The 13,656-nt window shown below is 35.6% G+C and overlaps 1 protein-coding gene across 1 annotated transcript; it reads right to left on the reverse strand.

Annotated features, from left to right (window-relative positions):
- Positions 1 to 8,244: 8,244 nt before the first annotated feature.
- LOC129873346 (amino acid permease 3-like) lies at positions 8,245 to 10,108 on the reverse strand. The gene is made up of 2 exons (XM_055948427.1): positions 10,013 to 10,108; positions 8,245 to 9,645 (listed from the first exon to the last, which is right to left on the reverse strand). The coding sequence occupies exons 1-2, from the start codon at positions 10,106 to 10,108 to the stop codon at positions 8,245 to 8,247; spliced, it is 1,497 nt and encodes a 498-aa protein (XP_055804402.1).
- Between the last annotated feature and the right edge of the window lie 3,548 nt (positions 10,109 to 13,656).

Here is a 13,656-nt window from a genome sequence, read left to right on the forward strand (position 1 = left end):
GCTTTGCATCTTGCAAAGAATCCGTCATTTCATTAAAGAACAAAGCACATACGAGTTCAGTATCACTTTGTCCGTGAGAAGATGGAAGAAGGCAGTGTGGATATTCAGAAAATTCACACTAATGACAACCTGACAGATATGTTTACAAAGCCAATCAACAGTAACAAGTTCATATGGTGTCGATCTTCTATTGGCCTAGCAGAAACGTAACATTGTAGTAATTGGATAGAAAGGATGGTGTGAAGACTTAATTGATTCTCAATTAAATCTTCAAGTGGGAAAATGCAAGATTTTCAAAGTATTCCTGTTTCAAAGTCAAAAAGGAAACAGTACACAACTTTTACCAAATGCAAGTTTTTCAAAGTTTGAAAAGGAAACAGTATGCAACTTTTGAAAAGTAAATTTTAAAAGTTAGCAGAAATTATGCGTTGTTTGAAAAGAAACATTACGCGTTGTTTGAAAATAAAAAACTTGTAGAAATTTAACGCGTTTTTGTTTCCTATAAATAGAGGGCCTCGAGCCCTCATTTAATGCATTCCAGAAAGAGAGTAAGAATACAAAGAGAGTTATACACCAAGATAAATATTGTAGTCTTGAGTGTCCTCTTTAGCAGTTGTTCCTGTTAGTAAACTGTATTGTAAATATTAAAACCAGTAACAACAAGTAAAGGTAATAAAACACAGAATCTGGAAAAATTAATGCAGAAACAGAATCGAGCCCACTGAATGCACAGTGTGTCCTTAAGGAAATTATTCCCCTCAAAGTACCCGAGGTTTTGGAATTTTTCCTCCTAGGATAGAACGATTTACTCACCAAAGTAGAGGTACTGCAAATCTTTGATGACAGCGAACCACTTGAAGGATGTATATCACACGATTTTAGAAAGTGCAGAAAGAAGAAGAAGAAGATGGTATGTTCAGAATTTCGTATGGAACATTCTGAAGATTTACAGATATATATAGACTGTTTATACCTTTTCAGAAAAGGCACCTGTTGGGAAAAGGTTTGCCTGTTGAGAAGGTTTGCAACTTTTCGGACAAGGTTGCAACCATTCAAAAATCCGTTGGAAAAAACGGAGGGAAATTTTAAATTAATCCGGGAAGAAATGGGTCGCGGGTTGTGGGTCGCGGGTCGCGGGTCAGGATTTTTTCCACTTAATTAATTAATTAAATAAATAATATTAATTAATTAAAAATTTAAAGAAAATTTGGTCCAAAAAGATTATCAATCAATCATATCAATTGACCAAATCCAAATCCAAATCCAAATCCAAATCCAAATCCGAAGCCGAAGCCGTAGCCGAAGCCGAAGCCGAGCCGAGCGAGCGACAACGACGACGACGCGAGGGGAGACCCTCTTCTTGACCCTTTAGCAACATGAAGGAGTGCTTCTATTTTTAAATAGGAGACTTTTCATTTTCACCACCTATGTGGGACCAAAGCTTATTTAATAAAATAAGAGAGAACATATCATTTCCTCTCCACTTCTTTTTCCCTCAATTTCCCATTCAACCTATCAATTAAACCCAACAATCCCCACATGAATGGGGAATGTCTACAAGATAAAGGAATGCACGGATAAATGTGTGATATACAAGCGAAGATTAATTGTATCTGGATAAGTAGGTTTCCCTTTGAACTTTCCATAGTGAACTTATATAGGATATACTCGATCAATCGGTAGATGCGATATCTTTGAACCGTCGAACTTTGTTGTATAACTAGACAACATAAGTCACACAATCAATCATCAACCATCTATGGTTCTCACGGTTGTGTTCGTTTCAGCCATGAACACCGCCTGGTTTCGTGAATGCATAGAGAATGGGCCTTTACTGTCATTCCCCTTGAAGCGGCTTATACTTCACATTCACATAGGTGATTTCTAAACGTGTAGTCCTATAGACACACTATCTAGTTATTTTCCGTCAGATTTAGATAATCATTAAAAACCCTTTAAAGCTTTATTAACTCATTAAAAGCCTTAAGGTTTTATCCTTTATTTCTGGACATTGTCATCATCACGAGAATGGGTTGAGTTATTTGACAATGTTGAACCGTCAATCATAACTTTGTTTGATCTCTTTGAACCTAGTTCTTGGGATCTCCAGTCTACTAGGTAGAGTTACCGCCATGTTGACTTGTCCTTGGCCTTAACCCCATTCCCCTCGATGATCTTTCAACAGCCTCTCTAGATAAGCCTTTTGTTAGTGGATCCGATATATTATCTCTTGACTTTACGTAGTCAATAGTGATAACACCACCAGAGAGTAGTTGTCTAACAGTATTGTGTCGCCGTCGAATGTGACGCGATTTTCCATTATACATAACATTTCCTGCCCTCCCTATTGCCGCTTGGCTATCACAATGTATACATATGGGTGCCAAAGGTTTGGGCCAAAATGGAATATCTTCCAAAATATTTCGAAGCCATTCAGCTTCTTCACCAGCCTTGTCTAAAGCTATAAATTCAGACTCCATTGTAGAGCGGGCGATGCATATCTGTTTTGATGATTTCCAAGACACTGCTCCTCCACCAACGATGAAAACATATCCACTTGTGGATTTAACTTCAGATGATCCGGTGATCCAGTTTGCATCACTATATCCCTCAATTACTGCGGGATATTTATTATAATGCAAAGCATAGTTTTGGGTGTGTTTCAAATACCCCAAGACTCGTTTCATTGCCATCCAATGAGTTTGATTAGGATTATTCGTGAATCGACTCAACTTTCTAATAGCACATGCTATATCTGGTCGTGTACAATTCATAATATACATCAAACTTCCCAAAACTCGTGCATAGTCCAATTGTGAGTCACTTTTACCTTCATTCTTTTGAAGTGCAAAACTTACATCAATTGGAGTTTTTGCAACATTGAAATTTAAATATTTAAACTTATCAAGTATATTTTCAATATAATGTGATTGTGATAATGCTAGACCTTGTGGAGTTTTATAGATCCTAATTCCTAAGATTAAGTCAGCAACCCCTAAGTCTTTCATGTCAAATTTGCTAGCAAGCATACGCTTCGTAGCATTTATATTGGCAATGTCTTTACTCATTATCAACATGTCATCAACATATAAACAAATAATGACTTCATGATTTGGAGTATTTTTAATGTAAACACATTTGTCACACTCATTAATCTTAAATCCATTTGCCAACATTGTTTGGTCAAATTTTGCATGCCATTGTTTAGGTGCTTGTTTAAGTCCATAAAGTGACTTAACAAGTTTGCACACTTTCCTTTCTTTACCTGGAACTATGAAACCCTCAGGTTGTTCCATGTAAATTTCTTCCTCCAATTCTCCATTTAAGAAAGCCGTCTTAACATCCATTTGATGAATTTCAAGACCATATACAGCTGCAAGTGCCACTAACACCCGAATAGATGTTATTCTTGTTACCGGCGAGTATGTGTCAAAGTAATCAAGACCTTCTTTTTGTCTATAACCTTTGACCACAAGTCTTGCCTTATATTTATCAATAGTGCCATCAGCTTTCATTTTCCTTTTAAATATCCATTTTGATCCTAAAGGTTTATTTCCAGGAGGAAGATCAACCAATTCCCATGTATGGTTATTCAAAATTGATTGAATCTCACTATTGATTGCTTCTTTCCAAAATGCTGAATCAGAAGAAGACATTGCAGCTTTAAATGTTTGAGGCTCATTTTCAAGCAAGAATGTCACAAAATCTGGTCCAAAGGAAGTAGATATCTTTTGACGTTTGCTACGCCTTGGATCCTCTTCGGATGGTTTACTTTCCTTTTGAACTTCTCTTGGTCGTTTAAATCTTTCACTTGAGGATTCACTTTTAGTTTTATACGGATAAATATTTTCAAAAAATTCAGCATTATCTGATTCAATTACCGTATTAACATTAATTTCAGGATTGTCCGATTTGTGAACCAAAAATCGACAAGCTTTGCTATTTGTAGCATAGCCAATAAAAATACAATCCACGGTCTTTGGTCCGATTTTTACCCTTTTGGGCAAAGGAACTTGGACCTTTGCTAAACACCCCCACACTTTGAAGTATTTCAAGTTGGGTTTTCTTCCTTTCCATAGTTCATATGGAATAGTTTGTGTTTTGCTGTGGGGTACTCTATTGAGTATTCGATTAGCTGTAAGGATAGCTTCCCCCCACAAGTTCTGCGGTAAACCGGAACTTATTAATAAAGCATTCATCATTTCTTTTAATGTTCGGTTTTTCCTTTCCGCAACTCCATTTGATTGAGGTGTGTAGGGGGCAGTAGTTTGATGAATAATTCCATATTCTAAACATATCTTTTCAAAAGGAGATTCGTATTCTCCACCCCTATCACTTCTAATCATTTTTATCTTTTTATTCAATTGATTTTCTACTTCGTTCTTGTATTGCTTAAATGCATCAATTGCTTCATCCTTACTATTAAGCAAATATACATAACAATATCGAGTGCAATTGTCAATAAAAGTTATAAAATACTTCTTTCCACCACGAGTTGGTGTAGACTTCATATCACAAATGTCTGTGTGAATCAATTCTAAGGGACTAGAATTCCGTTCAATAGATTTATAAGGATGCTTAGCATACTTAGATTCAACACATACTTGACATTTTGATTTATTGCAATCAAAGTAAGGCAATATATTTAAATTAATCAGTTTTTGCAAGGTTTTATGATTGACATGTCCTAAACGTGAATGCCATAAATTATTTGACTTAAGTAAGTAAGAAGAAGCTTGAACTTTATTATCATCAACAACCATTACATTTAGTTTGAAAAGACCCTCAGTGAGGTAGCCTTTTCCTAGATACATTTCATTCTTACTGACAACTACTTTGTCTGAAACTAGAACACACTTGAATCCATTCTTGATAAGAAGGCCGGCAGACACCAAATTCTTTCGCATTTCTGGAACATGATACACTTTGTTCAGCGTCACCACCTTGCCGGATGTCATTTTCAGAAAAACTCTCCCATATCCTTCAATCTTTGCAGTTGCAGAATTTCCCATATAGATCATCGCATCAGGTGCTGCAGGGGAATAAGTAGAGAATGCTTCTCGGACTGCACACACATGCGAAGTAGCTCCTGAATCAAGCCACCATTCTTTGGAATTACCTACTAGGTTGCATTCTGATAGCATTGCACACAGATCATCAATAGCTTCTTTATTTTCCACCATATTGGCTTGTCCCTTTCTCTTGTCCTTTTTCGGAAGACGACAATCTGGAGCTTTGTGTCCAACTTTCCCACAATTATAACAATTGCCCTTGAACTTTTTCTTGTTCTGCTCCTGATTCTTTCCAAAAGGTTGCTTCCTTTTCTTATTCTTTGGAGCAGCATCTTCAACGATGTTCGCTCCCATAATTGCTGAATTTCCACGCAACTTCTTTTCTGCTGTTTTGTTATCTTCCTCAATCTTGAGACGAATCACAAGATCTTCCAACTTCATTTCCTTACGCTTGTGCTTTAGATAATTTTTGAAATCTCTCCACGAAGGAGGCAATTTTTCTATCATCGCAGCCACTTGAAATGCTTCATTAACTACCATGCCTTCAGCAATAAGGTCATGAAAAATAAGTTGTAGTTCTTGAACTTGGGTTCCAACAGTTCTGCTATCTATCATTTTATAGTCTAGGAACTTAGCAACCACAAATTTTTTCAAGCATGCGTCTTCAGTCTTGTACTTCTTCTCAAGTGCATCCCATAATTCTTTAGAAGTTTTCACAGCACTATAGACATTGTACAAATCATCATCCAAAGCACTTAGGATGTAGCCCTTGCATAGAAAATCTGCCTGTGTCCATGGCTCAGTAATCATAAATTTTTCATTGGCCGGCATATCAACAGCAGGCACAGGAGGATCTTCGTTAGTGAACTTCTGCATACCAAGAGTGGTAAGCCAAAAGAACACCCTTTGCTGCCATCCTTTGAAGTTGGCTCCAGAAAATTTTCCTGGTTTTTCTGCCGGTGGCACAGAAGTGCGGCTTGTTGCAGCAACAGTCGTAGAAGTAGTAGCAGTATCACTTGCCATTTCTTTTCACTGTCAAAATAGACAAACTGTCTTAATATTTCAGAATATCAAACCTTTTACAAAAACAACGACGAAGTTTTTATACTTTTCAAATCGTTGTACAAGTATGAACTTTAATATTCCAATGAAGTTTTTATACTCTTCAAATCAGAATATTTATTTCATACGGAGTAGAAAACCACACAGGTTTTAGTCTCCAAAGACAGAATACAGTTTGGTTAGAAAACAATAATAATATAATTTCCTTAAGATTGTTAGTAAACTGTATTGTAAATATTAAAACCAGTAACAACAAGTAAAGGTAATAAAACACAGAATCTGGAAAAATTAATGCAGAAACAGAATCGAGCCCACTGAATGCACAGTGTGTCCTAAAGGAAATTATTCCCCTCAAAGTACCCGAGGTTTTGGAATTTTTCCTCCTAGGATAGAACGATTTACTCACCAAAGTAGAGGTACTGCAAATCTTTGATGACAGCGAACCACTTGAAGGATGTATATCACACGATTTTAGAAAGTGCAGAAAGAAGAAGAAGAAGATGGTATGTTCAGAATTTCGTATGGAACATTCTGAAGATTTACAGATATATATAGACTGTTTATACCTTTTCAGAAAAGGCACCTGTTGGGAAAAGGTTTGCCTGTTGAGAAGGTTTGCAACTTTTCGGACAAGGTTGCAACCATTCAAAAATCCGTTGGAAAAAACGGAGGGAAATTTTAAATTAATCCGGGAAGAAACGGGTCGCGGGTCAGGATTTTTTCCACTTAATTAATTAATTAAATAAATAATATTAATTAATTAATATTCAAATCCGAAGCCGAAGCCGAGCGAGCGACGACGACGACGGCGCGAGGGGAGACCCTCTTCTTGACCCTTTAGCAACATGAAGGAGTGCTTCTATTTTTAAATAGGAGACTTTTCATTTCCACCACCTATGTGGGACCAAAGCTTATTTAATAAAATAAGAGAGAACATATCATTTCCTCTCCACTTCTTTTTCCCTCAATTTCCCATTCAACCTATCAATTAAACTCAACAGTTCCTTTTACAAGAGAGAAGTTTAATTGTTGTTTTCTCCTTGTATTTGAGAGCAGTGTACTCCATATTTTTATAGTGATATTCTTCTACCCCGTGGTTTTTTTCCTCTATCAGTTAGAGGGGTTTTCACGTAAAATTCCCGTGTCCAATTTATGTTGATATGAATTGTCATATCAAACTTTAGTTGTGGTGCTTCGATATGTGGTTAGTATGTCGAATCCTCTTCGATTGAATCTTAGAGGAATACGGAATGCATTGGCTTTTGATTAAATAGAGAATTCGTTATGTTTCTATTTGCTATTAACAGTGGAAGGTGCATATCCGTGCTTCTGTGATTCATGCTACCTACTTTGATTGCATTATCAAAAAAATACGGATATTATGGTCCGGAGGGAGGATGGTTTGAAGTGATGCTGCATTCTATGCGTTGGTAAATATTTGCTTACCGCATATATGCTGAAAGGAAGAGGAATACGAGATTATATTTGTTATACTAGTTATATTTTCTGTAGAGGATCAATTGAATCAAATCGTCACTGCTATGGAGAAACACGAATACTCTCTTACTAATCTGTGTAAAAGCTTCGGATTTGTTATCTTAATTAGCTAATCTGATATCTGTAAATCAGGACTTTGAGACACATTACTGAAGATAAGGATTTAAAGATGTGGCGAAACCTACTAGCCTAAGCAGGATAGGAGACCTTTCCTCTGCAGCCATAAGATAGCTTTTGAAAAAGAGCAATGTCTGAAGGAGGCCTAGCTACTTCTCATAAGGCGTAAGATTTTACTGGTTTTAAAGTCCTTAAACTTCTTGTTTACCTACTGAATTAGTTTTATATGAAATTCAACTCTGAACTTCTGAGAGACATTGCATTTGGGGAGTTTATAAAACCAGTTGGTTCATATCTTTTACCTTAGCTTTTGCAATACACCAAACAAAGGGGGGAAGCAAAGAAAAAAGACAACAACAACAATATTGATATGCAAAGAAACTTTTGCAGTAAAATAAGAGTTATATAATTGAAAAAGACTGATCCCCCCCCCCCCCCCCCCAAAACATACATACATACAAGAACCTGCCTTTTTTTCTTGTTATGGAACTAAAAACCAAATTAAAACCTACATATTACCCACAACTAGTTGGTCAGCACCTCTTCAGGCCTTGTTTTATTTGAAAGGCCAGTAAACTTGTAAATCCGAAACAATTCCAGCAAAAGAACCAACAGCTGCAGCAATTGAGATAACAAGGCAAGCTCCACTAAGTAGTTGAAGGCAAATCCACCTTCCACTCCATTTGGGGATATTCTTTTGCACAATGTACATTTTTACTGGGAAGTAGACTGTAAGTGGCCAAAATCCAAAGGCTCCAAGAATGCCAACGACGTCCTTAAAGAATGACATCAGCATAGATATGACTGTGGTGAAGATCACGAAAATGGTCCTCCAAATCAGACGGAAAAAGTTGAGCTTGAAGGGCTTACAGCCGAGGATTGGGGTATCAATCTCTTTCGTGATGATTTTGCTGTCTGGGTACCATTCAGCTGCTTTTTTTTCAACAAAGGCGAAAAGGGGTTGGCAGAAAACTTGGTAATCACCCACTAGGTGGACAACGATGGCCACGTTGGCTATGTCCAGCAGCCAATATGGGTTGTAGAATCCAAATCCAGTGAGTAGGTTTCCAGGAGATTGGTCTCCAAATGCTGCATAGCCAAAGCAGCCACAAAGCATGTAGAAAACAGTTGTTACTGCCACACTTATTAGTGATGCCTTCTTCATCGTCTTTGCTTCTGCTGGTGGTGATTTGAGTGTATCCTGAATCTCAATAAGGACCCGGGAGTAAGAATAAGCAAAAGCTATAGCTCCAAGAGCTTGAAAGCTTTTCCATATCTTGTGGATTTCAGTTCCAGTGCTAACCCCAGTTAGACTTCCTTGTATTTTTCCTGTTTCAGCAACTTTAGCAACTCCTAAACCAAGACCAATGGTAGAGTAAGTGAAGGACATAACAGCAGCGGCAATAGAAAGCCACGAAATCTGATCAAAATCTGGGATTTGTGACAAGATAATTTCCACGACTCCAAACATGATCATGTAGGGTGTGCTTGAAACATAGCAAGCAGCATGATGACCGTGGTTATGGAAACAATTAGACCTTTTGACAGCAACCATGCTAATAGAAGATGCAATGGTGTAGCCAATTGCAACTCCAACAAGATTAACATATTGAATAACCCCACAAATCTTAACGTGAACCCCACCAAAATTGGCTCGGACAACATCCATATAAGTATAGTTTCTTGTTCCAGTAAGTTGGTCTCCTGTACGGTAACAATCGGAGAGTAAAGAAGAAGTGTAGTAAGTAACAAAGGAGAAGAGAAGCAATACAGTTGGACCAGCAATCCATCCAAGTTGAGCAGTGGCCCAAGCCAATGATAGAACTCCAGAACCAATCACAGCTGTAATTATGTGAGCACTTGCCGTCCAAACAGTCCCTCTTCTTTTCAAACGACCATCATCATCAAAACATTTCGATTCACCTTCATACACATTCACTGAAACATGATCTGCCATCTTTTTCAACAAACACAAACTTAGTTCATTAGAATGCTCTTGAGGTTTATTTTAGTAGAAAACTTTAGTAGAATGCTCTTGAATTCCCAGTTACAATGCTTATATAGAGAGATACCAAGTAGTCCCAAGCCTATAAACTTATAAACCAAATCAAACCAATCTAATGTCGATTTTTTGGATTTCGGTTTTAGTCGGTTCTTTCGATTTTCTCGACCTTTTCAAAAAAAAATTACAATTATACCATGATTGAAAAATAGATCAAACTGAAGAAGTTGTTCCATTGATCGTGTGATTTAATGTCGCGCACTGGAAAAAGACTGACGCGACGGGAAATTGGCCACCGACGTTCTGAACCCAGCCCACGTACCGCTTTAATGGGCGAACAGAGTTCTGCAGAAACGGGCTTAGAAAGGATTGCCTCGACAAGATATTCCCTTCGCGATGGACCTTCAGCCGGTATCATTTCGCTTCGCATTTGAAGTTCTCAATTGGAGGTTGTTCACTTGCTCGTGTGATTATATTGTTTAATGATATCTCAAAGACACTTAAATAAATAAAATCGAAAAAATAAGATGTACACTGTCATCTTCAAGACATTGTCTTAGAAAAACATATTAAAAACTCACGAAAAGATACAACACATGTCAATTTTTTTAATCATATTACAAGCTCAAATATGAAATGATATATGTAAATATTGAAAGTTATTAACTACTTTAAAAGATACTTAAAAAGCATATTATAATAAATAATTTTTTGTATATAAAAAAATAAAATTATATATGTATTATGTCGGTTTGGTTTGAATTTGGTTTGACTTTTTCTCTATTAATACCAAATCAAATTAATAATGATCGATTTATTTTTTTAATGCCAAATCATAAGTCGATTTTTTTATAGGTTTCCTAAATATATAATGGAAACATTTAAGAGAAACTTTTCACACTTCTCAGAGATTTTACAAATATCCAACTAGGTTTTTATTTTCTTTTTCTCAAATACACGCCTATAGTTTTCAAGCACGTGGCACTCTTTTTAAAGAAAAATATAAGCAATACGAGTGTATTGATACCCACATTAGCATATAAAGTCTCCGGTCAAAACGTCAACCTTGAGTCTCCGAGGTTAAAATTGAAAATATTAAGTTGATTTAATTCACTTTATTTTTAAAGATTAGGTTGACTCTGGAAAGCGAAAAATGCACATAAATTTGTGACATTTTTTTTAAAAGAAAAACAGGTGCACCACTAGAAAAAAGTAAATTTTCCAACAATATCTGTCCAAATTTTTTTCATCGAAACATTTTTAAAAAACTTTTCGCTAGAAATCCTTTAACAATGAGGTAATTTGTGTCGGGATGTTCATCGAAAATTGACTTTTAGCAATAGTGATAGTCTAAATCAAGTCATATGTCATTTGTATTACTATAAATCATCTGATTAATAATAAAAAATAAAATTTTAAAATTAAATTATTTCTACATATAAAGAAGCAACATTCTTTTTTGGGACAAAAAAGAGAAGTGCATCACTTAAATTCAGAAAATAATAGTTAAAGAAAGATATATTCTTAGAGTAAGTTACATTTGGTTCTTCAAGCTATAAATAACTCGATTGTTCATCCACCAATTCCACAGTCATTTCTACTCCACTAGAAATTGTTTTTTTTTTGTCGCAAGAAAAAAATTCAATGTTCTATTTCAATTGTTCTAAAGTGCTTTTTATTTCTTTCTAAATGATGATTTTTTGTTTGTGTAAAATCATACATTAACAAGTACATTTTAATTGTATTTTCATCCTACATTTCTTCAAGTGTATTTTCACTGTACTATAACAAATGGCTTACATGAATGATCGTCATTTTAGCTACTATTCGTCAAGCTATTTCCTCAACATTCTTGGGGACACATAGAAGTTACAATAAATTTTCACGAATTCATCTATCAAGCTTTATACAAATTGGATGAATTTCGTATGTACACTTACAAATAAAAAGGTGTCAAATCTCTGTAGTCATGACTGAACTTCTTGCCCCTTTACACAAAGGAGAAAAAACATGTCGCCGCGATCCTAAAAAATATAGCTATTTATCAATTTTTTATCCAGAATATAAAATTCACATCGTGCCTAAAAGGTGATAATTGTGAATTGTGCCACAGAGTTTTCGAGTATTAGATAACATCCAGTGAAAAACAAGATTCATTTGTGCAATTCTGACACATCATGTGACAAACACATATTTTCTTCACTCATACACTAAAAGAGATCGTCCTGAGATAAAGTACAATTAATGTTATGTACACCAGTATCCTTTGCACACTCAATCTTATCCTGACATTTTAATTAAAAATCAACCAAATAGGAATTGAACGGCCATTCCTTGAAATCATTAGCTGCCACCACCACCACATGATTAATATTATAGTTCTACTGCTTCTGAATTTGAAAATTTGTCGACTCCTCAACAAATTCCTCAAAATTATATTCCTCATCTTCCTTATTCTTCTCAGTGTCAACCAAGTATTGATCAGACGGTTCAAAACGAGAGTGCTTTTTTTTCCTGCCTTTTTTGGCTAGCCATGCAAGATTAGTTGAGGAGCTGAAGAATTTTGAAATTTAGAGTACTTTTCATGGAAAGGTGAATAAAATGCTTGATGAAAAGGGGAAAAGGCATTTGGAGTTTGAGTTGGAAGATCAAGAATTTCGAAACATCAATTAGGTTTCTAACTTGTTGGTGGGTGATCTTGGGTTACAAGTTTGTAATATTTTTATATATGATGTATGATAGTAATTGATAATTAATTAATTCGATGTCATTTTTAAGAGGACAGTTATGTTAACAACTTGTAACTCTTTTTGGATATCAATGTATGTATGTATTCAATGAAAGCTGTACTAGAATTATGGTTTTCTCTCATGTACATTCTTCCTCCTTGCCTTTAAAAAAATTTGTTATGTGTTAGGATTCATAGAGTTTTGATGAATGAAAGACAAAAGATGAAACATGCAATCAGCATGTTCCAAAGGAACAATGAAATGGATGACTATATGTTTAGGTCTAGCGTATGAAATTAATAAAGATAGAAGTTCAGATATCCAGGAATGGATAACTCTGATTCAAGGTGAAACTAAGTAAGTCAAAGCTGAGGAGTTTGAGTCCAACAACAATACTGATAAAGAAAGAATGATGAAAGGAGGAGTTCAACTCAAAGTAGACCTCAAAAGCAACAGAGGTTGTTTTGATAGAAGAGTTTGTTTTCAACAAGGAGTTTGGGTGAAATGAAATTCTGCACAGTAGTGTTTAAATAGAAGTGAAGAGTCTCTGAAAACTTACGCACTCAAATAGCAAAAAGGCAATTGGCATATTGACTTTACTGAGGTGCTGCTGAACCTTGAAGTAACTCATTGAACAACCCGGTCCTACGACAGAGTTTATATTCTAGGAAGCTTTTCTTTGTGTTTGTAATTTGATATATTGTTAGTTCACTGAAGTTATAACTGAAATAGAAATATAGTCTTTAAGTTGTGGGAAACTCGAAGACTTTTTTGGGAACACATATTTGGAGAGGTTTGTGCTAGTATAGGGTTTAACTTGTTATTCCTTAGGTTTCGTAGTTTGTGTAATCTCTTAATTTTGTGGTAAGGCTTGTTTTCATTTAGTGAAGTTGGGAGTAAATTCCTATTGTGGAACAGGTCGTGTTTTTTTACACCTTTTGAGTCGGGTGTTTCTCCTTAACTATTGTGTTCTTACTTTACTGTCTTTACCTCTTTAGTTGAAACACGTTAGACAACTTGGTTCATTAAGGCAAACGTAAAGATAAGCTACTGAGATTCTAAATCATGTAGAATATCATTATAAATAGAATAAACAAAAGTAGTTATATATTTTTATTGATACAACGGATAAAGCTCATCTTTAATTTAATTTTGTGACTTTACCATACGAGGTAAAGTTCAGCAACCGTGCGTGAAATTAAAGCTCCGAAACTATAGGCAACATATAGACTCAATA

Source organism: Solanum dulcamara, chromosome 2 (assembly GCF_947179165.1).
Source record: "Solanum dulcamara chromosome 2, daSolDulc1.2, whole genome shotgun sequence".
NCBI lineage: Eukaryota > Viridiplantae > Streptophyta > Magnoliopsida > Solanales > Solanaceae > Solanum > Solanum dulcamara.

Coding starts and splice junctions, on each gene's coding strand:
- LOC129873346 (XM_055948427.1), bottom strand. CDS start 10,108: ATGATACCGGCTGAAGGTCCATCGCGAAGGGAATATCTTGTCGAGGCA. Junction 9,646..10,012: donor TCTGTTCGCCCATTAAAGCG/GTACGTGGGCTG, acceptor TTGTTGAAAAAG/ATGGCAGATCATGTTTCAGT.